This window comes from Nansenia antarctica (assembly GCF_963989245.1).
Source record: "Nansenia antarctica genome assembly, chromosome: 12".
Classification (NCBI taxonomy): domain Eukaryota; kingdom Metazoa; phylum Chordata; class Actinopteri; order Argentiniformes; family Microstomatidae; genus Nansenia; species Nansenia antarctica.
Genome location: NC_137682.1, coordinates 2,583,326 through 2,608,257, shown reverse-complemented (window position 1 = coordinate 2,608,257; position 24,932 = coordinate 2,583,326). Strand labels below are relative to the sequence as shown.

The 24,932-nt window shown below is 45.6% G+C and overlaps 1 protein-coding gene across 1 annotated transcript; it reads right to left on the bottom strand.

Moving 5' to 3' along the window:
* Positions 1-797: 797 nt before the first annotated feature.
* LOC308168539 (chromodomain-helicase-DNA-binding protein 8-like) lies at positions 798-24,023 on the bottom strand (the record flags this gene model as incomplete). The annotated part of the gene is made up of 21 exons (XM_080543140.1): positions 798-1,014; positions 1,569-1,804; positions 2,214-2,324; positions 2,634-2,810; positions 5,681-5,851; positions 6,476-6,671; positions 9,129-9,339; positions 9,670-9,826; positions 10,428-10,526; positions 13,008-13,151; positions 13,587-13,763; positions 14,616-14,859; positions 15,066-15,187; positions 17,582-17,716; positions 18,658-18,741; positions 18,880-18,997; positions 19,078-19,130; positions 19,498-19,578; positions 23,237-23,312; positions 23,360-23,433; positions 23,907-24,023. 21 exons carry the CDS (start codon positions 24,021-24,023, stop codon positions 798-800), a joined length of 3,000 nt encoding a protein of 999 aa, XP_080399266.1.
* Positions 24,024-24,932: the final 909 nt, after the last annotated feature.

Genomic DNA, 24,932 nt, shown 5'->3' with positions numbered 1-24,932 from the left:
CCTGTTAACATGGGCTGTGTGGCTGTTCTAACCTGTTAACATGGCTGTGTGGCTGTTCTAACCTGTTAACATGGCTGTGTGGCTGTTCTAACCTGTTAACATGGGCTGTGTGGCTGTTCTAACCTGTTAACATGGGCTGTGTGGCTGTTCTAACCTGTTAACATGGGCTGTGTGGCTGTTCTAACCTGTTAACATGGGCTGTGTGGCTGCTCTAACCTGTTAACATGGGCTGTGTGGCTGTTCTAACCTGTTAACATGGGCTGTGTGTCTGTTCTAACCTGTTAACATGGGCTGTGTGGCTGTTCTAACCTGTTAACATGGCTGTGTGGCTGTTCTAACCTGTTAACATGGCTGTGTGGCTGTTCTAACCTGTTAACATGGGCTGTGTGTCTGTTCTAACCTGTTAACATGGGCTGTGTGTCTGTTCTCACCTGTTAACCGCCTGAATGAGACTCATACTGTACGTGCCGCTGAGGTAACGGGAGGTTAATGACGTGTGTGTAATATAATTTTAGCCCTTAGACCTCAATTTCAATCTAGAGGCAAATGTTGTTTCTGGGTCAGCCCAGACTGTGTGTGTGTGTGTGTGTGTGTGAGTGAGAGTTAGAGTGTGTGTGAGTGTGTGAGTGTGTGTGTGTGTGTGTGTGTGTGAGTGAGAGTTAGAGTGTGTGTGAGTGTGAGTGTGAGAGTGTGTGAGTGTGTGAGTGTGTGAGTGTGTGAGTGTGTGAGTGAGAGAGTGTGTGTGTGAGTGTGTGTGTGTGTGTGTGAGTGTGTGTGTGTGTGTGTGTGTGTGTCAATCAGAAACATCTAGAACAAACCCAGGCCTTACCTCCACGGTGTAATGGACTCTTCCTAGAGGGGTTGATAAGTTGCCACAGGAAGTCTTTGAAGCCTCCGTCCCCCTCGTAGTTGCGTAGGCTCACTACGACCATGGAGCGGCAGACCTCCGCCACGTCCTCCTCCGCTGCCATCAGCCTCCTGACCGGCTTCATTATCTCTTTCCAGCGCCCCCATCTGCATGGGAGGGGTATTACAGGTTAACAACACAACGTACACAAAAATATGAATTCCTCTTTCATTGGTGTACTCAACTCTGGGTGTAATACGTCTTGCATAGGTCTCGCTGGTACAAAGAGTGCTTGGTCCTCGGTATCATGTTCAAAAGCTTTGTGTCGTCAATCATTTTAATTAATACATTTTTACATTTAATTTTAGGTACAAACACACATTTGTATTCAGTTTCCATGGCTTATGACAGACTTATGATAACACACACCACACACACACACACACACAAAACAGAAGAAAATAATAGTGTACATTTGTAACGTGCAACATTGCTTAAAGCTATGGAGACATGGAGTCTTTACTGTCTGGAGCTCTAAGTATGCAGAAGAACCGCAAGCAGGGTATATACAGGAATATTGAGGTTAATTTGAAAGTGACAGTTGGATCTAAGTGACAGTTGACACTAGAACAGCCGTGTCTATGTTACCTACAGTGAAAGGATGTAGAATTGTGATGTACGGGACAAAGACAATGAGAAGCAAGATGGCTGACTGACTAACCCAAAATTGAGCAGTGCTTTCTCTATGTTGGAGCAGACTAGGGGCTCCAAGGGTCCGTCGGATAACGAGCTGTCCTTGGGACCCTTGCGGCGTCTTTTATGTTGCTTTTGCTGCCGAGCAAGCAAGGCTGCCTCGCCGTCGTACAGGGGGTCGTCTTTCTCGCTGGCAGACGAGTTGACCTGGCCTATGTACCTCTTCAAGTTCCTCAACCTGGGGGTGTCGATCACCAGACTGGTCTGCAGAGGGAAGGAGGGATGGAGATGGAGATGGAGAGAGAGAGAGAGAGAGGGGGGTCAGAGATAATGGTTCAATATTGGAGGTCAGGAAGTACTCTGGGCCCGATATGAAGGTAGTAATGAGTCCTACATATTGGAGGTAGAGTCGCCGTCTAATGATCACAAGGTTGGCAGATCAGCGGTTCGAGACCCGGCTGGCCACATGTCGAAGTGTCCTTGGGCAAGACACTGAACCCCAAAATTGCTCCCAGTGAGCGGGCCGGCCGGCGCCTTGCATGGCAGCTTGCCGCCATTGGTGTGTGAATGTGTGTGTGAATGGGTGAATGAGAGGCCGTTGTAAAGCGCTTTGGATAAAGGCGCTATATAAGTCAGCGCATTTACCATTTAATGAGTCCTACATGTTGGTTACCTGCTTGGTGACAGTCTCCACGTCTACATTGGCCCTGTCGGCCCACTTCCGCCAGAAGTCTGGGTCGTCAATCTCAACGTTAGAGCGACTCTTAGATGCCACAAAGCTGGCCTAGGGAGAGAGAGAGAGAGAGAGGTTGAGGGAGGACACTGTGACAGAACATAGTCACTGTGACCTTGTGAACAGCAAAACAAAAAACACAAAACCCTTTGCCAATGATTGGCTATCAAAGAATTGTACCAAAGAATTTCACTGTACGGCCGATGAAAGACCATTTGTGGACCAGAGTTTGGACCAGATGTGCGTGTATGCATTATTTGTCTAATCTGGTAGCTTGACGCACAGTAGAATCACACGAGCATGCACGCACGTGTGCACACACACACAGACATAGACACACACACACACACACACACACACCTTTGAGAAGGTGGGGCCCTTGTCCTGACTGTCAAAGGTGATGGTGGTGCTCCTCCTCTCCAGGATCTGGTCAATGTCCTCCTCACAGAAGTGAGAGTCCTCCTCGTCCTCCATTACCGCCGCGTAGGCTCCCTTCTTCAGCATGGTCTCCACCTCCTGCTTGGAGAAGCTCTGGATCTGAGGAGGAGAGGGGGGAGGAGGAGGAGGAGAGGGGGGAGGAGGAGGAGGAGGGGGAGGAGGGGGAGGAGGAGGAGGAGGAGGAGGGGGAGGAGGAGGAGGAGGAGAGGGAGGAGGAGGAGGAGGAGAGGGAGGAGGAGGAGGAGGAGGAGGAGGAGGGGGAGGAGGGAGAGAGAGAGTGTGTTCATAGATGTTAGTGCAAGTTTCAAGAAATGCTGACAAGCAGTTGTTCCATGTCTGTTGTTGCTCTGTCTGCTCCAGTGATACTGTCGACTAGACCCACGGCCCTGAACATCAGCTGATTAGTCAATCAGGTGTGATAGCGCTAGGCTGGAACCAGAACCTTGACCCCACTGCGGCTCTCCAGGACCAGGATTATCACTGAGAGCAGAGAGAGAGAATAAACAGCTGCTGGATATGGAAGTAGCTCTATGTCGCTCCCTGGTGGACTAGGTAGAATGTCGTGACGTTAGAATTATAAGGTTCTATCTCCATTTTTGGTCAAAATGAAGTTTTTTTTTTTTTTTACATAATCTGATCCAGATTAAAAAAAATACGCTCAATATCTCTGCACTACCCTAAACGGAGATTGAACCATAAGCTCACGAGCTGTTGGATATGGAAGTAGCTCTGTCGCCCCCTGGTGGACTAGGTAGAATGTGTCACCATAATGTTTATACCTTTCCAGTCCCATCAGATGCACAACAGTGCTGTGGCCTCGGGGCTTCAAACAGAAGAGGACTGTTATATAATCCTGACATCCCCTTGTGAAAGGCGGCCTGCACGTTTCACCCTCCTACCATGATATGATACATTTGTGTGTGCCTATCAAATATTACAATACTCATTGTTTAACCTTAAACATACTTTAAGTGTGACCACCCTCAGGACATAAACTGACCACTCTTAGTCAACATGCTTTTCTCTGTAACTGGACCTGAGCCAGATTAGGAGACCACAGCTAGTGGGGACCAGTATAGGTTACCAGTGTTGGTTACCAGTATAGGTTACCAGTATAGGTTACCACTACCAGTATAGGTTACCAGTGGTCAGCAGAACAGAACAGCATGGACAGGATAGAGCCATGTATGGGAACTAATGTCAGTATTGTAAGTTACGAGGTAAAGCTATTCCCTCTCTGTGAACAAGTATATAAGCTGTAACTTCCATCAGTACTTTGCTCGGCATCTCCTATGTCGCAGCCATGCTTGAAGCTTGGACCTAACAGAGCATGCTGCCTTGGAAACATCTGTACAAGAGAATGTAACCCAGATCTGCCTAATACAATGATTACCATTCAACCTTCTCTCTGAGTCATCAATGTCATTTCCGGCCACCTGACTAAAGATCTCAATATATCATACCGCAACACTAACACTAGCTTGTGTGTGTGTGTGTGTGTGTGGGTGCTCAGGCCAATGACACAGAGGTATTCTTTGCAGCATGACATGGTGCATTGTCATGCATGAAGATGATTATACTACGGAAGGCACGGTTCTTCTTTTTGTACCACGGAAGAAAGTGGTCAGTCAGAAACTCTACATACTTTGCCGAGGTCATTTTCACACCTTCAGGGACCTTAAAAGGGCCTACCAGCTCTCTCCCCATGATTCCGGCCCAAAACATGACTCTGCCACCTCCTTGCTGACGTCGCAGCCTTGTTGGGACATGGTGGCCATCCACCAACCATCCACTACTCCATCCATCTGGACCATCCAGGGTTGCACGGCACTCATCAGTAAACAAGACTGTTTGGAAATTAGTCTTCATGTATTTCTGAGCCCACTGTCATGCTGCAAAGAATACCTCTGTGTCATTGGCTGCTATAGGCATAAAAGGAGAGAAACTCATGGTGTGGCCCCCATCTTCCCCTGACCTCAACCCTATTGAGAACCTTTGGAGCATCCTCAAGCAAAATATATATGAGGGTGGGAGGCAGTTCACATCAAAACAGCAGCTCTGGGAGGCTATTCTGGCATCCTGCAAAGAAATTCAAGCAGAAACTGTCCAAAAACTCACAAGTTCAATGGATGCAAGAATTGTGAAGGTGATATCAAAGAAGGGGTCCTATGTTAACATGTAACTTGACCTGTTAAGATGTTTTTGTTTGAAATAGCTTTTGATTTCAGTAAATATGACCTCCTAATATGACCTCCTAACCCTAAATTCATCAAATTACCATTTTTAGTTCTTTACAACCTATAAAATGTTTTGAAACTCTGTTGTGCATAATAATTTGGAACAGTGCATTTTGAGTTTTTTATAAAAATAAAAAAAACTGTTATCATTGGTAGGTTTGTTCAATAAAATTTGAATTATACTCTAACGGTTGATGACTTGAAAATTATACTGATTGTCATTTGCATCGACTATTTAGGAAAATCTGAGAAAAATATCATTTGCATAATAATTTGGAACGAGGTGTATACAGGAATCTTGAGGTTAATTTCAATACCTTTCTAAGACTTTTTAAAGACCTTGTCAATATTTTTCCAGACCTCACCACCACTTCGAGCTGTAACCGTTTACATCAGTAACACCTTTAACTTAACAGTTTTAGTTTGCAATAGACTAGACCACTATCATACAACACGATGTCCGGTTCATCTTTGTTTTTTAATAAAACTAATAAATTCACGAACTTTTACTAAAAGTTTTTAGGACTCAAACTCTTTGGACAGAGTCCAATTCAGAAAATACCTACAAAATTAAAGACCTCATAAAATTGTGATAAGACTTTTTAATACTTATTAAGGGTCTTGATTTTCCCAAAATTGATTGATCAACTTTTAATACTTTTCAAGACACCGCGGATACCCTGACTAGCCTCCCCTGGTGGGTGTGTGGTGGGCGGGCTGGGCCAGTCTCACCCCACTGTGGCGTTTCTCCGCGCTGCCGCTCATACTCTGCAGCACAGCCTGGTCCAGACCCAGCTTCAGACCGGCCTTGTCCAACATCAGCCGCTCACACGAGTTCCTGGTCACGAGACGGTACACCTTCACCGCCTTCGTCTGACCGATACGGTGACAACGAGCCTGGGCCTGAGAGAGGCGGAGAGAGAGAGTAGACTGAAGACCCGTCTCTTCAGGTTACACCTTAACTGCTCCTCCTGAGACATCTTCTGCCCCCCAGCACTGCGTCTCCTAAAGACACCCGCTTTCCCCTCTACTGTGTCCCCTAAAAACTTCTATTGCCCCCCTTGTACTGTTTCTCTGTTTCTCCAGTGTCAAAAAAACAACAAAAAAGTATAGGTTTAGAAGGTGATAGAAGAAGGTTTTTCCTTCTATCAATGGCCCCGGGCCTGAGCTGGATTACTCTTCCTGCTACGACTGGTGGACTGATGATTCACTTGCTTAGTATTCAAATGTATTGATTGTAAGTCGCTTTGGAATAAGGCGTCTGCTAAATGCCAAAAATGTAAATGAGAGGAGGTGAGAGAGAGAGATCAAGAGATCAGAATCATGTCCATGACGCCAAATGCAAATCAACAGTCTCAGTTAAGTTAGCGCTAGCTAGCTAAGCCCAGCACGGACACTTCATCACTCACTCACAAAACCATTTAACAGTTTTCATTATTTATTTTTGTAATGCTAGTAAGTAGCAATAACAGGAACTAGTTGTGTGATAAAGGGCCTCCACGGTCGGTCAGAGGACAAAGACCCAACCTGCAAATCGTTCTGAGGGTTCCAGTCTGAGTCGAAGATGACGCAGGTGTCTGCAGCGGTCAGGTTGATGCCCACGCCCCCCGCACGCGTAGACAACAGGAACAGGAAGCGGTCAGAGTCCGGTTGGCTGAAGCGGTCGATGGCCGCCTGCCGCAGTTCCCCACACAGATTCCCGTCGATCCGCTCGAACACGTACCTGAGACAAACAGGCCACAGGTTCAATAACCCTAACATCATAACAAAGGCAATCCAAGCTGTGTGTATGTATGGTGTGTGTTTTCCAAACCCTAGTATCTACCCTAGTATATACTGTTTTCCAGCCCTAGTATCAACACATGATTTGTGCTGTCATCATTGAACTGGATGATATAAAACACACAGTGCTGACTAGTGTAGTGTAGTGACTAGTGTAGCGTAGTGAGGTGTCCTAGTGAACTAGTGTAGCGTAGTGACTAGTGTAGCGTAGTGAGGTGTCCTAGTGAACTAGTGTAGTGTAGTGAGGTGTCCTAGTGAACTAGTGTAGTGACTAGTGTAGTGTAGTGAGGTGTCCTAGTGAACTAGTGTAGTGTAGTGACTAGTGAAGCGTAGTGAGGTGTCCTAGTGAACTAGTGTAGTGTAGTGAGGTGTCCTAGTGAACTAGTGTAGTGACTAGTGTAGTGTAGTGAGGTGTCCTAGTGAACTAGTGTAGTGTAGTGACTAGTGAAGCGTAGTGAGGTGTCCTAGTGAACTAGTGTAGTGTAGTGACTAGTGTAGCGTAGTGAGGTGTCCTAGTGAACTAGTGTAGTGTAGTGAGGTGTCCTAGTGAACTAGTGTAGTGACTAGTGTAGTGTAGTGAGGTGTCCTAGTGAACTAGTGTAGTGTAGTGACTAGTGTAGCGTAGTGAGGTGTCCTAGTGAACTAGTGTAGTGACTAGTGTAGTGTAGTGAGGTGTCCTAGTGAACTAGTGTAGTGTAGTGACTAGTGAAGCGTAGTGAGGTGTCCTAGTGAACTAGTGTAGTGTAGTGAGGTGTCCTAGTGAACTAGTGTAGTGACTAGTGTAGTGTAGTGAGGTGTCCTAGTGAACTAGTGTAGTGTAGTGAGGTGTCCTAGTGAACTAGTGTAGTGTAGTGACTAGTGTAGTGTAGTGAGGTGTCCTAGTGAACTAGTGTAGTGTAGTGACTAGTGTAGCGTAGTGAGGTGTCCTAGTGAACTAGTGTAGTGACTAGTGTAGTGTAGTGAGGTGTCCTAGTGAACTAGTGTAGTGTAGTGACTAGTGAAGCGTAGTGAGGTGTCCTAGTGAACTAGTGTAGTGTAGTGACTAGTGTAGCGTAGTGAGGTGTCCTAGTGAACTAGTGTAGTGACTAGTGTAGTGTAGTGAGGTGTCCTAGTGAACTAGTGTAGTGTAGTGACTAGTGTAGCGTAGTGAGGTGTCCTAGTGAACTAGTGTAGTGTAGTGAGGTGTCCTAGTGAACTAGTGTAGTGACTAGTGTAGCGTAGTGAGGTGTCCTAGTGAACTAGTGTAGTGTAGTGACTAGTGAAGCGTAGTGAGGTGTCCTAGTGAACTAGTGTAGCGACTAGTGACTAGTGTAGCGTAGTGAGGTGTCCTAGTGAACTAGTGTAGTGTAGTGACTAGTGTAGCGTAGTGAGGTGTCCTAGTGAACTAGTGTAGCATAGTGACTAGTGTAGCGTAGTGAGGTGTCCTAGTGAACTAGTGTAGTGACTAGTGTAGTGTAGTGAGGTGTCCTAGTGAACTAGTGTAGTGACTAGTGTAGCGTAGTGAGGTGTCCTAGTGAACTAGTGTAGTGTAGTGACTAGTGAAGCGTAGTGAGGTGTCCTAGTGAACTAGTGTAGTGTAGTGACTAGTGAAGCGTAGTGAGGTGTCCTAGTGAACTAGTGTAGTGTAGTGAGGTGTCCTAGTGAACTAGTGTAGTGACTAGTGTAGTGTAGTGAGGTGTCCTAGTGAACTAGTGTAGTGACTAGTGTAGTGTAGTGAGGTGTCCTAGTGAACTAGTGTAGTGACTAGTGTAGCGTAGTGAGGTGTCCTAGTGAACTAGTGTAGTGTAGTGACTAGTGAAGCGTAGTGAGGTGTCCTAGTGAACTAGTGTAGTGTAGTGACTAGTGAAGCGTAGTGAGGTGTCCTAGTGAACTAGTGTAGTGTAGTGAGGTGTCCTAGTGAACTAGTGTAGTGACTAGTGTAGCGTAGTGAGGTGTCCTAGTGAACTAGTGTAGTGACTAGTGTAGCGTAGTGAGGTGTCCTAGTGAACTAGTGTAGCGTAGTGAGGTGTCCTAGTGAACTAGTGTAGTGACTAGTGACTAGTGTAGCGTAGTGAGGTGTCCTAGTGAACTAGTGTAGTGTAGTGACTAGTGTAGCGTAGTGAGGTGTCCTAGTGAACTAGTGTAGTGTAGTGAGGTGTCCTAGTGAACTAGTGTAGTGACTAGTGACTAGTGAAGCGTAGTGAGGTGTCCTAGTGAACTAGTGTAGTGACTAGTGACTAGTGAAGCGTAGTGAGGTGTCCTAGTGAACTAGTGTAGTGACTAGTGACTAGTGAAGCGTAGTGAGGTGTCCTAGTGAACTAGTGTAGTGTAGTGACTAGTGTAGCGTAGTGAGGTGTCCTAGTGAACTAGTGTAGCGTAGTGACTAGCGTAGCGTAGCGAGGTGTCCTGGCCCTTGTACCCCTTGCGTGTGATGTAGTCCTCCAGGATGTCCAGGCAGCGGACCATCTGGGAGAAGATGAGCACCTTGTGTCCCCCGGCCTTCAGGCGAGGCAGCAGCTTGTCCAGCAGAACCATCTTCCCTGCAGACTGGACCAGGGCCTGCAGGGGGAAGTCTGGGCCATAGGGGTCCAGAGTCTCCCTCAGCTGGGCTGTGATCCTCTCCTCCGCTCCTGGGCAGGGTATATACAGGAATCTTGAGGTTACCGTAATTTGAAAGTGACGGTTGGATCTAAGTGACAGTTGACACTAGAACAGCCGTGTCTATGTTACCTACAGTGGGGGTTGAATAACTTCATTATCTATCATTTATACAACGGGTTGATGAAATGTATCGATTGTAAGTCGCTTTGTATCGATTGTGGTCTGCTAAGTGCCAAAAATTTAAAATGTAAGGGGTGTGTTCTCACTAGAACATTTGCTTCACTTGGAATCGGAGTTTAGGATAAAATTCGCTTTGCTCTGCGTCGTTTGGAGCTGTGAGAACGAGTGTAGATGTCTACCTAAAATGAGGAAGGGGTGGTTGCAGCACTTCCTCAGCTCCATCATGATGTTAATGAGGTTGGGCACGTTGCTGTTTTGGATGCCATCCTTTAAGAAGAGGAAGTTCCTCTCCAGGATGGCCCGGTAGTAGTTCTTCTGGATATCCGTCAGCTCCACCTGATACCAGGAGATGATGACAAGTTGGGGTGTTAAGACGACCAGGAAATCAGATTATTAGTTGAGCATACAAGCAATGCAGCCAATACATTCTCGAAAATGTCAGACTGTATCTAAATGGAGTGACTGACTAGATGGGTACTGATGCCTGGTACCTTAATGTCCTCTCCTCTATTCCTCTCATCCTCCCATCCTCTCCTCTATTCCTCCTTTCCTCTATGCATCTATTCCTCCTCTCCTCCTCGATTCCTCTCCTCTATTCTTCTCCTCCTCTATTCCTCCTCTCCTCTATTCCTCTATTCCTGTCATCCTCCCATCCTCTCCTCTATTCCTCCTCTCCTCTATGCATCTATTCCTCCTCTCCTCTATGCATCTATTCCTCTCCTCTCTTCCTCTATTCATCTCCTCCTCTCCTCTAATCCTCTATTCCTCTCCTCCTCTCCTCTATTCCCCTATTCCTCTCCTCCTCTCCTCTAATCCTCTATTCATCTCCTCCTCTCCTCTAATCCTCTATTCCTCTCCTCCTCTCCTCTATTCCTCTACTCCTCTCCTCTATTCCTCTACTCCTCTATTCCTCTCCTCTCCTCCTCTATTCTAGTACCTCAATGATGGTTTCCTCTCTGGGCGTCAGCTCCTTTTCAACGTCCTCCTTCAGTCTGCGAAGCATCATGGGCTTCAGAATAGCCTGGAGCTTTTGGACCTGAGGACCAGTTAGTTAGTTCAAGTTTATTTCGAACAGCAGTCCAAGTACATTGGGATACAAATGATTAAAAAAAAAAGGAAAAAAACAAATCCACATGGTTAAGCTGTCCGAAAGGGAATAGGAGGAAGCAAAGCTTATTTGACCCCATTCACACACTACAGTTACAGCAGCGTAGGTTTACAACAGAAACAAACAACAATCAGGCTCAATTTTGTCATTCAAATTCAAATATACACAATACAGGATACAAACTATCATACACTGATTTTAGCAAATGGCATGTCCTGTCTTCCATGTTGTATCTAGAAAGGATATCATTCTTATACATTATTTTAAATTGCACACGTTTGGAGCTTTTCCTCAAGGCCATTCCACAGAATGAAATACAACTTTATCAGTCATATTTTCTGCTTTTAAAAAATCCATGCAGTGTTGTTCTGGTCCATTTCCTTCGCTACAATTTATTCCAAAATGTTCTCTCTCCTTTATGGAGTTGAGATGACTGGGCAAGCGAGATGTCCCCTTACTCTTCCACATACCACTTTCACATGCCACATTAGAAGCGTATTCGTTTACCTTTTTCTTTTTACAGAAATTAAGGCACTTTTCAAACATACCGTACACTCACATCCTAGGCGTGTACGATAGTGAAAAACCAAACCCGGTGCAGGTCACAGTGTTTCCTCCAGGAATTTTTACATTAGTGGCGGATAGCCCTGTCTAGCAATTTTTTTCCGCGTGCACGCGCATGAAACGCGCACGCGCGCTCAAAACAACGACCTCATTTCAACCAAAACTAGAGGGAGGATGGCAAAAAAATAAAAAAAGAATATACAGAATATAAACTACACACACACACTAAGATCATCAGCTATAATATAATACGAAGTAGGCCTACATAAGAGCACAAAAGCGGCTAATGTTACTGATTAACTGTTTACTGTAGTGCCGAGAGACGGGAGTCGTAGGCGGCGTATCAAATGACAAAGCTAAACGGTAAACAGCTGAGTATCAGCTGAGTTAAAGAAAACAAACTCTTACCTTTGATGAGACCCACATGAGCCCTGTTTTCCCGTACTTCTCCCGTGTGTCTCTTATTGTCCAAATGTTCCCTGAATTTTAGCTGCATGTTTTTCCAGCATGTAATTCCGTTGTCAATAAAAAAATCGACTCCCCTTCTTTTTTCCCTGCCAATACTGTCGTTGCTAAAGTGACGGCACATAAGAATCATTTTTTTGACTTGCTAATGTCTGCTGATACACCAACACAGCTAGCCGATGCTGATGGCTCTCCCGCTGTTAGCTGGTGGTGGTGGTACCCCGCCATAAACGTTGTTAGCTGATCCACCACCTAGCTCCTTTGCCAGCCATGCAGTTTCGGATCGCTCATAGTCACTGCTAGCTTCAGCAATGTTTGAAGTGTCTGGGACATCTTTTTTCTTGAAAAATCCATCCATCTGTCGCTGTTTTCGTTTAATTTTTCGAAGTTATTTAACGTGATATCTTATTTGTGCACCTAGCTAGCTAGATCAGCTTTTTGTATCTTTTAGATGGTACTACCGGTGACTTTTAGCCCGTTATTTGCGAGGAGAAAACACAGGCGCCCGAGCATTTCGGCAGGTAAGACTGCTGAGCAGGGATGGTTGAGTCTGCACGGTTCTCATGCCGGTTCACATTTAGACCAATCAGGAGTAGCCCTTGTGTCACGTCGTCAACTGAATGTTTAATGTCATTAATCTGATTTTGGATCAGCGGTTAGAGAGAGATGAGCGTGGATTTAGGTGCACTTTGTCAACATCCATTATAGCACTGATCTAGGATCAGATATATTTTAATCAGGTAAAATATTCAGTTTTTTTTTTTTTTTTTGTGTGGACTGAATCAATTAGTGGCAGAGGAAATTCATTCGTGGCGGCCCGCCACCAATAAATGCATTTAGAGGAAACACTGGGTCAGAATAACGCTAAAACACGCCTCTACTTTAACAAATAACTTCGCCTGTGTTGGTGCCACCAATCAGATGTGGTTATGAACACCACGGGGGTAGCTATTCGGTTGTTAAGTCTGACGTCAAACGTGACGTTTAGCAATTTCCGGGTCCAAACCAGAAATTCCCTGCACCATAGTACCAGTGTACTACAGCGGTAGAATGACAGTTCAATCGTTTTTTAGACTCGGATCTATTCATACAACAAGGGACGCAGCACTTTCCCGTTTTTCCCATATTTGTCAGCGTCTTTGAGCCTCGGAAAAGCACTATTTAAATATAATGAATTACTATTATTACTGAGGCATTTCGAAGACAGCGCCTCAGCCAACGTTGGACCCGGAAACACGTCACAACTTAACAACCGAATCGCTTGGTCTGGATGTCGCCGTACTACTTTGACCTGTCCAGTGCCATCAGACCTGGCGAGAAGGAGAGAAGCACAGAAGGAGAGAAGCACAGAAGGAGAGAAGGAGAGAAGGAGGAGGGTACCTGCTCCTGGGTCTGGACGTTGCCGTACTCCTTCATGAAGTCTGGCTCGGAGGGAAACTCCTCTGGCTCCAGGAAGTGCAGCAGGCTGAACAGCTCCTCTAGGTTGTTCTGCAGGGGGGTGCCGGTCAGCAGCACCTTAAACTCCTGATGGGGGAAGATAAAGGGGGGGAGAGAGAGAGAGAGAGAGACAGACAACAGACAGAGAGAGAGAGACAGAGACAGAGAGAGAGAGACAGAGAGAGAGAGAGAGGGTGTGATAGGGAGAGAAGGAAAAAGTCATAGAGAGATAGAGACAGAGACAGAGACAGAGAGAGAGTGTGATAGGGAGAGAAGGAACAAGTCATGTACAGTATGAGATGGGATGCTACAACAACAGCTCATGTTTCATCAGTAATTCATAGCCACGGTCCAAGAGTTCCCTCCAACAGGGTATATAGCCTACAGGGTATATACAGGGTATATACAGGAATCGGTTAATTTGAAAGTGACAGTTGGATCCAAGTGACAGTTGACACTAGAACAGCCGTGTCTATGTTACCGACCAACCGTACCATGTTGAGCAGACTGAAGTTACCGTACCATGTGGAGCAGACTGATCTGGCCCACGAGCTGGCATCTCCGGTTCTTCAGCCGTTGGGCCTCGTCGATGATGACGCAGCGCCAGCGGATGGCCCTGACAGCCGGGGTCATTTGGGAGATCATCTCGTAGGAGGTGATGAGGACGTCAAACCTACAGGCCCCAGGGATCATCTTGCCCTGGAGGAGGACCATCAAGGCACAAGTTGTTATTACAGGGCGTATACAGGAATCTTGAGGTTAATTTGAAAGTGACAGTTGGATCTAAGTGACAGTTGACACTAGAACAGCCGTGTCTATGTTACCTAATTAGGATCACATTAGCACATTTTCTTCATCAGAGTTTGTAAATCAATGACTGTGTTTTGCGTGTGTAATGCTAAAGTACTGTTTTGCAATGTGTGTGTCTATGTTTGACATCAGAGTTGGGCGGTTTTACAGTTAAACTGTAAACCTCGATATTGCAAAAATAGCAACAGTTTTTGTCAATAGATTTTTTTTGTCATAAATTGCAATATATTAGTTTGTTCAGAACCACTGTCTGTGTGGTTGAAGATGCTATGAAAGTGATGACAGAGCTTTTTGTAAAAAAAAAAAAAAAGGTCAATTATACAGTGAATTCATATTTCAATTAAGAGGTCATTCATATACGAACTGAAGGTCAATTCATATTTTTAGTCCAATCATTAATTCCCCTCCCCCCACAATTTTCACAACCATTGTTAACAATTCTAAGCACCACCACTGCTGTGGCGCAGGAGGTAGAGTCGCCGTCTAATGATCACAAGGTTGGCAGATCGGCGGTTCGAGCCCCGGCTGGCCACATGTCGAAGTGTCCTTGGGCAAGACACTGAACCCCAAAATTGCCGGGCCGGCGCCTTGCATGGCAGCTTGCCGCCATTGGTGTGTGTGAATGTGTGTGTGAATGGGTGAATGTAAAGCGCTTTGGAGCAGCAAAAAAGGCGCTATATAAGTGCAGTCCATTTACCATTACCACCCAGGCCTGTAGCCCTGTACCATCTCCCCCCGTACCAGTTTGTCCCGCAGGAAGAGCAGGCACTCCTGGATGACCTTCCGGCTGGTCTTGTCCCCGTGGTACACCACCGTGTTCAGGTGCGACCAGGAGGTGAACTCTCTCTCCCAGTTGGCGATGGTGGAGAGAGGGGCGATGATGAGGAAGGGCCCGTGGAGACCAGCCACTTGCATCTCAGTCAGCAGGGCGATGGCCTGGATGGTTTTGCCCAGACCCATCTCGTCTGCCAGGATGCAGTTCTGCCTGCAGAGGGGAAGACGGGGGGTCAATGTGACATCCTGTTGGGTGGGTGGTACACCGGGCAATCCAGGATAACATGGTCTGCGGTTTGGTCCTCTGCGCCACACTCGCACGACGCATTTGGGGCCGTCGTGTGTTAACGAGCCGTCTTGATTTACTAATGTACATTCAGAGCTGTTGGTCAGACTTATGGGCAGTCGTTATCCTACCTTTGGTACCAGTTGAATAGTAACCAGTTGAGGCCCTCCATCTGGTAGTCTCTCAGCTTCAGCCCACTCCTTCCCTCCCAGGGCCCCTCAAGCTTCTCCCACATCTTGGTTGGGGGACGGGGCTGAGGAGACGACCACCATATCAGAACCAAAACACTAAAACTGCACTAAAACATTAGGCCAGCTGAGAGGACGGATACAGCCGTATCACAACCAACACACAACTAGACTAGAACATAGACAACGGGGAGAGAATCACAGTTAAACATTCAAAGGACACTTCACCAAGTTTTAACATCACATTAACCATCTTCTTCTTCAGCGTTTGGGTTGTTGTTTCCTCTCCACTCCACCAGGCTCGGGGCCGAGGGGCTACCCTTTTACCACCCCGAGACCTGATTGAGGGGCTACCCTTTTACCACCCCGAGACCTGGTTGAGGGGCTCACCCGGGCTATATTTCTGGACACCCCTCCAGAAGCCACGTCATCGTCTCGGAAACGCCCGACGCCGGTCCGGAGACGATTGAGCCTCACCAAGGATAGCCTTGGCAAGTCCATCCCGAGGGGCTCAGGGCCGGCGACTGGGATGTGGTCACAGAGTTTGGAGGTGTTTGCCTCCCACTCCGTGCGCCACATATAATCCGCCCATCCTGCCGCACTGATGTTAAGATCTCTGCATTGCTGCCTGAGATCCTGTGTGGCATCTCAAGCCCCGTAACAGTGTCTTGTAGTGGAATCGTTTGACTGACAGACTTTGTCTGTCATGCTTGTAAACTGTTCTCCTTTTGCAAAAGACAATTAAATTCCTTTTCCTACGCATTTGAAGAAAGCAGGCTACCTTCATCTATTTTGTATTTAGACTATTACAATAATTTCCTTCCTCTACAGGGCTCTACAGTGCGACCATTTCACTCGCATTTGCGACTAAAAATACATCTGTGCGACTAGAGAAATAAATTCACGAGCACACGTGCGAGTACCGTTTTTTTAAAATTTATTTATTTTTTATTCTAAAAATAAATCTGCGCGAACCGTGTGGCCACATTTTAAGCCGTCAGCCAGCCCGCTACGACCACGGGAAGTCATGTTAAAAGTGAAGTTACTTCTGTTAAACTGGCGCTAAGCTAACATCGCTAATCGCTAACTCCCTCCTGGGCCTTAAAGAGACAAGCGCCCTTTTCTCATCTCAAGCTTCATTAGCTTCATTAGCTCACCACATCTACAGATTTGGTCCCACACACTCCAGATTTGAACCCAAGGTTACAACCAGGGTTAACTACACAGGGTAGAAAGTAGAAAGCTCTCAGACCTTCAGAACCCATTGAAAGTAGTGGAGGTACTCCAGAAGTCCAAATGCATCTCTAATCCTAGGAAACCCTAGGAAGCAAGTTGCCTAATGGCATGAAAATGCAACATGTTGTACTTGAGTGTGGCAGAGAGGTGGGACCCCCGGGGATGGTGGTGTGCTAACAGCTAGCCGCCGCAGAGGCACCGTGCTGGGCTGGCCAGTGGCCACCTCCACATGTCACCACCCCGGGCAGCATGGGGCTGGGGACTGGTCATCTGGATGTGGGGTAGTTTAATACCCCTAGATGTGGAGTTGTCTGGCCACCGTGTGTGACTGATGTAGCCTGACCCAGCAGCAGGGAGGTGGGCAGCATGGAGACAGACCTCTGCATGGCCTGGCTGGGCTGCTAGCTGACAGACCTAGCCCTAAAGCCTGGCTGGGCTGCTAGCTGCTAGCTGACAGGCATGACATGGATGAATGAATGAACATGCTGCTAACCAGGAGAACTTGACACAGCTAGTTACCATAATACAATGCCATCAACTCTGCGTCTAGTAGGGCTGTAGGCATGGGCCAATGTGTGATTTTGGTGCAAAAATTGCAAAATCACTAATAAAAATGTGTTATAATTACATTTTTCACTGTGCTCCTAAATTTCTTTGTGTGCCCCTAACATTTTTCATTTAGGAGCACATGTGCTCCTAGTGAAAAAGGTTAGCGTAGAGCCCTGCTCTATACATGTGAAAACTGTGATTTACGACATTCTGTAGTAAAAGAGATATGAGGTGTAAACATCGGTGAAGCGTCCCTTTAAAACTATTTCAAAGCAAATGTCACCTTTGTCAATTTAAAACACAAAACATAAACAAGTCAACAGAAATGTAAAACCGTCAATGCCTCTCCAGAGAACACTCATTTCCCTGCAGTACTAAGCCCAAGCCATGCTAACTCAAATCAACAGGTCGTGACGTTAGAATTATAAGGTTCTATCTCCATTTTTGGTCAAAATTGAGTTTTTTTACATAATCTGATACATTATGTGTTTATTAATGCTTGTGTGGTGTTATTATTAAAATGTTGAAATTTTTGAGTTAGTAATTCATAAAATACAAGGGTTCCATCATCAGGGTTACATAATGGAATGTAAAAACTTTGACGCTCAATATCTCTGAACTGCCCTAAACGGAGATAGAACCTTATCATTCTAACGTCACGAGGGGACACTCACAGTTGGTTTGAAGAGCAGCGACTGTTGTTTGATGCTGCGGAACTCCTCCACCTTGGCCTTGTCCAGCAGGTCACTGATCTCCCAGGTGCACTCAGAGTAGGGCAGGGAGCTCCACTTCACCAGGTACTCCAAAGTCTGCTACAGGTCAACACAATATGTAAAGCCTCCTCTCCTCTCCTCTCTCCTCTCCTCTCCTCCCTTCTCTCCTCTCCTCCCCTCTCTCCTCTCCCCTCTCCTCTCCTCTCTCCTCCCCTCTCCTCTCTCCCCTCTCCTATCCTCTCCCCTCCTCTCTCCCCTCCCCTCCTCTCTCCTCTTTTGTTTGTTGTTGTGTGTAAATCTGTGTGTGTGTGTGTGCATCAGATATGTACAATATAAGCATGGTTCTGCCAGAGCAGGGCCAAATCACCAGTTAATCCACTGTCTGCTAGAAGTCAACCAAACACAGTATCTATTAGAAGGCATCCCTTGATACCACATACTTATCCCATAAATAGCAGCAGATACAGGGCAGTATAATAATGTGTTACAAGACCAGGGGAGGCTGGTGAGGTAGACAGTGAAAGATGGGCTCGTTGTAATAGATGGAATGATATCAAACACCAGTTTAAATGAAACCGTTCCAGATTCCACTCCATGCGTTACAACAAGCTCCTCCTCCAATGTCTATCTCCACCAGCCTCCCCTGACAGAGACAATAACATTGATCCCCCATCTGAAATGTGCGCCATTGTTTGTTTACAGAAATCGTGAGCTTAGAATGATAAGGTTCTATCTCCGTTTAGGGCAGTTCAGAGATATTGAGCGTCAAGGTTTTTACATTCCATTATGTTTTGTGAGGTGGAACCTTTGTATTTTATGAATTACTAACTCACAATTGTCAACATTTTAAAAATAACACCACACAGGCATTAATAAACACCTAATGGATCAGATTATGTCAAAAACTAAATTTTGACAAAAATGGAGATAGAACCTTATAATTCTAACGTCACAAAATGTCAATTCATAACTATACATACATGCCAATATAATTCCTTTCATTTTTATGTTTTGACTGAATAAATGATTGTCCTTACATGCCTTCCGCTGAACGTAAACCTCTGGTCCAGAATGCGATCTGCTACAGTGTAGTCTGGATTGAAAAGGGTTCCGTCCTGAACCTGAATTACACACACATCATTTTATCACACAAGGTCAAAGCATGAAGAATTAAGGCAAATGTATTGTAGGAGGGTGACGAGGAGTAGAGGAACAGAAGAAGAGAAACATTTATAACTATTATAGATGGTGATATTTACGTCCTGGAGGTCAGCAAACATCTTGTTGTGAAACTGCGTCAACCTCAACTTCAAACCAAGACTTTGTTTGTCTCTTGACAGCTGCTTCAGTGTGACCCACTCACAATGCAAATAAGACCTAGAAAAAGAGGGACAACGTTTAAAACACACATACATCACCACACACACACACACACACACACACACACACACACTTACCTGTACTTGTATTTTACATAGTATTCCTCCACATCTTTAAGCACGTCAGCCACCTGCAGAGAGACAGAGCCACAGGGTCATAGGTCATAGGAAGCCATACAGGAGGATCTCCCCACATTAGAGGTCATAGCGAGTCCGTGGAGGACCGCACATTCACACCAAGTTGCCCCCCCCCCCCCCCCCCTCCCCACAAATCTGTATACAAATAACTGGGACAATAAAAGCAACACAGAAGGGGTGGGCATCGACGATCGATAATTGATCGATAAGGATCTTGGTCGATCACAAAATAAAACATTTGGTCGATCACAAATGTTGTGATCGACCAAATGTTTTATTTTGTGATCGACCAAGATCCTTATCGATCAATTATCGATCAATTATCGATCGTCGATGCCCACCCCTAACACAGACACATACCTTTGTCTTTGTCTGGGTGGTCCTCATGGAGAGGATTTTGCCGATGCTGAATCTACATTTCTTAGCATAGTCGAACATCCCCTGTAGAGACAAGCGCAGGTCATTAATGCATGAACATAACAGACATTGTTTCCACAGCAGTAGAGGTAGAAATCTGAGAACAGGCTCGTTTGTACTGCATGAAATGGAATGAAGAATCCTACATCACCCTGGTCCACACTCGGGTAACCATAACAACCTTGTCCTGTAACCAGGTCTTACTGCATCATCCTGATTCTTCAATTTACCAGCCGCTTCTTTGATTGAAAAATAAGACAAGCTGCTTCTTTTATTGGAAAAACAGATTATGTCTCAAAGTGTCAAATAATGATCTGCGTTTGATTTAGATTGTGCGGTACAGTAGGAACAAAATAACAAGACTTTTTTTACATAATCTGATCCATTAGGTGTTTATTAATGCCTGTGTGGTGTTATTTTTAAAATGTTGAAATGTTTTTGTTAGTAATTAATAAAATACAAAGGTTCCATCTCACAAAACATAATGGAATGTAAAAACTTTGACGCTCAATATCTCTGAACTACCCTCAACTGAGATAGAACCTTATCATTCTAAACGGAGATAGAACCTTATCATTCTAAGCTCACGACATGTAATTTGACCGAGGTATGACAGACAGGTTAGAGGTATGACAGACAGGTTAGAATACCATGACTGGGTTAGACATCTCCTCCTCCTCCTCCTCCTCCCAAGAACTCTCTTCAGACATCTCCTCCTCTGATGAAGTATGCTCATCAGAAGACTCGTGAAAAAATGTTTTCCTGAGTGTGTGTGTGTGTGTGTGTGTGTGTGTATGGGGGGGGGGGGGGGGGGAACAAGACGTAGGTAGATTGAGATCAAGTCAAGAAAATAAAGGAGAGCAGACAAGTTGTGTAAAATGAGTGTAGCCTCATGTACCGTATATACTTTGCTAATATATTAGATTATTTGGAAAACAAGCCAGTGATCACAATTATAGATCAGAAAAAACCCACTTACCACTTGTTTGGTGGTGCTCTTATCCTTTGCATTCTGGATGGGGGTACAGGACTTGCTCTTGAGAGATTGAATGGTGAAGAGAGAGAAAGAGAGAGAGAGTGAAACAGAATTAGAATGAGCAATATGACCATTTTTGCTGAGGGACACACCTTCAATGCTTTACACTCACAACTACCGTATTTTCCGGACTATAAGTCGCTCCGGAGAATAAGTTGCATCAGTCACAAAATGCGCCATTAAGAGACATTTAATCTGGAAAGGCAAGTTTATTCAACTACACAATAGCACACAGAACAACAGGCTGAATAGAAGTCCAGTATGTTAACGTAACACATTAACAGTTATTCAGCAACAACACAATAGCATAAAGAACATACCTGGGAGGCTGAAGAGGCTAAATTAACATAACAAGCCAGCGAGTCCAACAAGCAAGTTACCAGTAAGCAAGTTCACCAAGCTACCGTTTGCTTAGCTTCAACAAGCTAATGTTTTAGATAACTTCTTCAGTGGTATAGGAGCAGCATATAGTTGTCACAAGCCCAGAGCGGCCCAGAGCGCCCTCTGTCGGCTGTAGACAGTAATGTTTACTCCTTGGTTCATGTCAGTCAGTATGAAATTATATATGTATATTGATATATAAGTCGCACCTGACTATAAGTCGCAGGACCAGCCAAACTATGAAAAAAAAGTTCGACTTATAGTCCGGAAAATACGGTAGTGTGCCTGGGGATTTTTTTTTTTTTTTTGAGAACTTCTAGAAGACAAATCAGGAGTTTGGGGCGGTGGGGTTCAGAACAAAAATGTCTGGAGGAATCAGAGCAGGAGGCTCAGAGGAACAACCTGAGCCTGCACATGCACATCGCTGCGGCTCCTTCTATAGGACATGGAAACCAATAGTTGAGCAGACGATTAGCTGGGAGCATTGTGAGAAAAATATCTTTAGTACAACAATGAAGTGATTATGTTCACTGAAGACTATATGAATAACAAGAATGGAATGTGACGACTAAAACTGTAGGTGCCAGATAGAGAGACCCTCACTCCCTTCTCTCTAGGGTTGGGTACCGTTTGGGTTTTATCCGGTACCGGTACCTAACCGATACTTTAAAAACGGTACTTAATTCGGTACTTTTGATTTTTTAAAATGACATATATATATAATAATAACACGGTCGACAACATTAAACAGCTTTTCACTTTTTTATTGCTGAGGCACAATATATATTAGTTAAATATACACTCAAATTAAAATAAATGAAAATAAAACTCCTGAGTCTTGGGGACTCCATTAAGCTGGGGGTGCCTATCGTTGGTACTGATGTCGAATACGAGTACACACTTGTTCGGCAGCCCCGCAAGGACATCAGAATATTCTTAGAAAAGGGATCTAGTGAAGAGGCCTGCATAGCCCCCAGAACCAAGAAGACCGAGAGGAAATATAACTCTGATGAACTGGAGCCCTCCACCTCGTCAAAATCCAAACTCTGTTGCCGCTCAGCTACTACTCCCCTCCCCCTCTCTAGTCCATGATGAGACATGACGATTGATTTTTCAGACACAGTAGTAGGATAAGGATATATCTACATGATATATACATGATCTGACACAGTACCCGAATATCAGGAGATCCCCGATCATGTTGTCCACCTCGCAGAGATGCAGCCACACATCCGCACTACGTCATCAACAGACGCGTCGAATCCTGGAGTGCACTGTCCAATCAAAGGCTTGCGTTTGTAAACTCGCTCTGAGAGCGTCGCAGCGCACACTGGGCCCGACGTCATAAGGGGAGCAAGTCATTTGATTGGACAGAAGGCATTCCACGAGTGGTGATCAGAATTCCAGAACGAGTTTACGGAACGCACCCATAAGTCGAGCGTCGCGTTATGCCAACCCGCTAGCGGAAGTTGCTATTAGCAACCTTCTCGTTATCCTTCCGTACTCGCTGCTTTCACTGAGTGGAAATTTAACAGGCGATGTGACGTCACGAGTCACCAGTTGACACCGGAGCGAGATAGAAAAGTACCGAAATGAGGTACCGAAATCTCCTTTGCGATTCGGTACGGGTACATACCGAATGTAAAGTAACCGGTACCTACCGGTACCGATTTTCGGTACCCAACCCTACTTCTCTCCAAGGCTAAAGTGAAAGAGTTATGCTCTGTCTGTGTTATCTGTACCCACGTGATGTTGTACAAGAACTGAATGTTGAGACTATAAGATGTACCAACCCCATAGAGAGGTGGGCTTTGTACTTTGAAACCATATGTTAACTGTACAGAGACCCCTCTTGCAAGAGTTTAATAAACACTCTGAAATGATTGATAAAGACTCAGCCTCCATTGGTTATTAATTAACTTAACAAGCATATCGAGGGCCGAAGAACATAACCTCCTATCTGAAAAATTCACTTTTTTGGTTATATCTGCGCGAGCAACTTTTGACATAAACGTGACACCCTCCTCTCCTCCCTCTCTCCTCCCTCTCCTCTCCCCCCCCTCTCCTCCCTCTCTCCTCCCTCTCCTCCCTCTCTCCCCCCTCTCCTCCCTCCTCCCCCCTCCATGGGACCTCTGCAGATAGGAGGTTATGTTCTTCGGCCCTCGATATGTAATTTGTGAGAGGCAACACGTCTGACTTGAGAGGAAAAACGTACAACCAACTCAGTGCTTCCAGTTGGAGAGATAGACAACATGAATCACTCACTCTCTGCTGCTGCTGCTGCTGCTGCTGGAGGTGCTCCTTCCTCTTGACTTCCACTTCCTCTTGGTAAAACACGCAGCTGTAGCGGAGTCAGGGGACAACCTTGTGAGGGTCACATTAGTGGACCACTGGAGCTTTTGGTCAACCGGGACACTGCTTGGGTCCGTGCTGGGCTCATCATCCTCAGATACTTTTAGATCCTGGAGGGAGAGTTTGTGACAACAACACTAGGGGTGGGCATCGACGATCGATAATTGATCGATAATTGATCGATAAGGATCTTGGTCGATCACAAAATAAAACATTCGGTCGACCACAAAAAAAAAATATATTTTTTTTTTTTTGTGATCGACCAAATGTTTTATTTTGTGATCGACCAAGATCCTTATCGATCAATTATCGATCGTCGATGCCCACCCCTAAACAACACCATGTGCTTTTTACAACATAAATAATGCCAAGAGTAAATCATGAGACTGCCTCACTGTATCATAAGAACTACAATGTCTACAATCGTCTGTATTCCAGCAAATGTGGCAAAAATGACACCCTTCCAGCAGCCTAACCCTGAGAACAGTAGGAGGACACAATAAAGGAGAAGAGATGGTATTTTTTAGCAATATGGGTTAGGGTTAAAAATGTAGTATATCCATAAAACATGTAATGTCCTCACCTGGTTGTTCCTGGAACACAAGGCGTCCTGTAGTGTTGGGAGGCCAGCAGTACCGCCGTCAGCGGGGCTCATCTCCTGAGAGACAGGGGGCCGTCGGATTCTCCCAGAAGACCGCATGATTGGGCCAGACCGCACCGGAACCTGAAACATCAGAAACCTGACGGCTCAGAAAAACCTCTCGTTGGGCCTGATGTCCACACTCACTGGTGGACACTGGACACAGGAATTGTCTTGCTCGTCAGGATGGGCCTTATGTTCTTTTCCAGTGAGGAGGGGCGTCTTTACCTCAGCTTGATCCTCCATGCACTATGCTCTTTCTGACACTGACCTGTAAAGAGAGAATGATGCTTGCTTAAGTTATTAGACAGAGACACGACATGCACAAGTGTCACACTTTATAAGTAGAAAACAATACATTTTGGAACCGTCCCGCCGAGAGAGCCTGCATGAACCGTGCAACGACGGCTCACGTTCTGCTGTGAACGTCAGGTAGCTAGGAGTAAAACAACGTAGCTCTATGTTCCCTCAGCCGTAATATAAACAACGAGTCAGGAGGCGAGACATGATAGGCTACGGCAGGGGTGCTCATTACGTCGATCGACCGGTCGATCGCGAAGGTAGTGTGGGTAGATCACACGGCATTGAAAGAAAAAAAAAGAAAAAAGAAAATATTAAATATTTTTTTTAGAAAAGTAGCCGGGGACGCCTCCCGTCTGGACCACACAGGAGAGGGCATCACTCAGCCCCGCGCCGCCTCACAACACACACACACACACACAGACAAGCACACACACACACACACAGACAGACACAAGCACACACACATGCACACACAGACAGACACACACACACACACACAGACAGACACACACAGACAGACAGACAGACACACACACACACACACACTCCGCCGCCCGGAGACGTCGATGGCACCTGGCTTGGCACTGGCCAGTCTGGTGTAAACCACTCAGAGCTCCTGAGTTAATGTTAATGTTAATGGACTACCAGTGTGAATATTTGTTATAT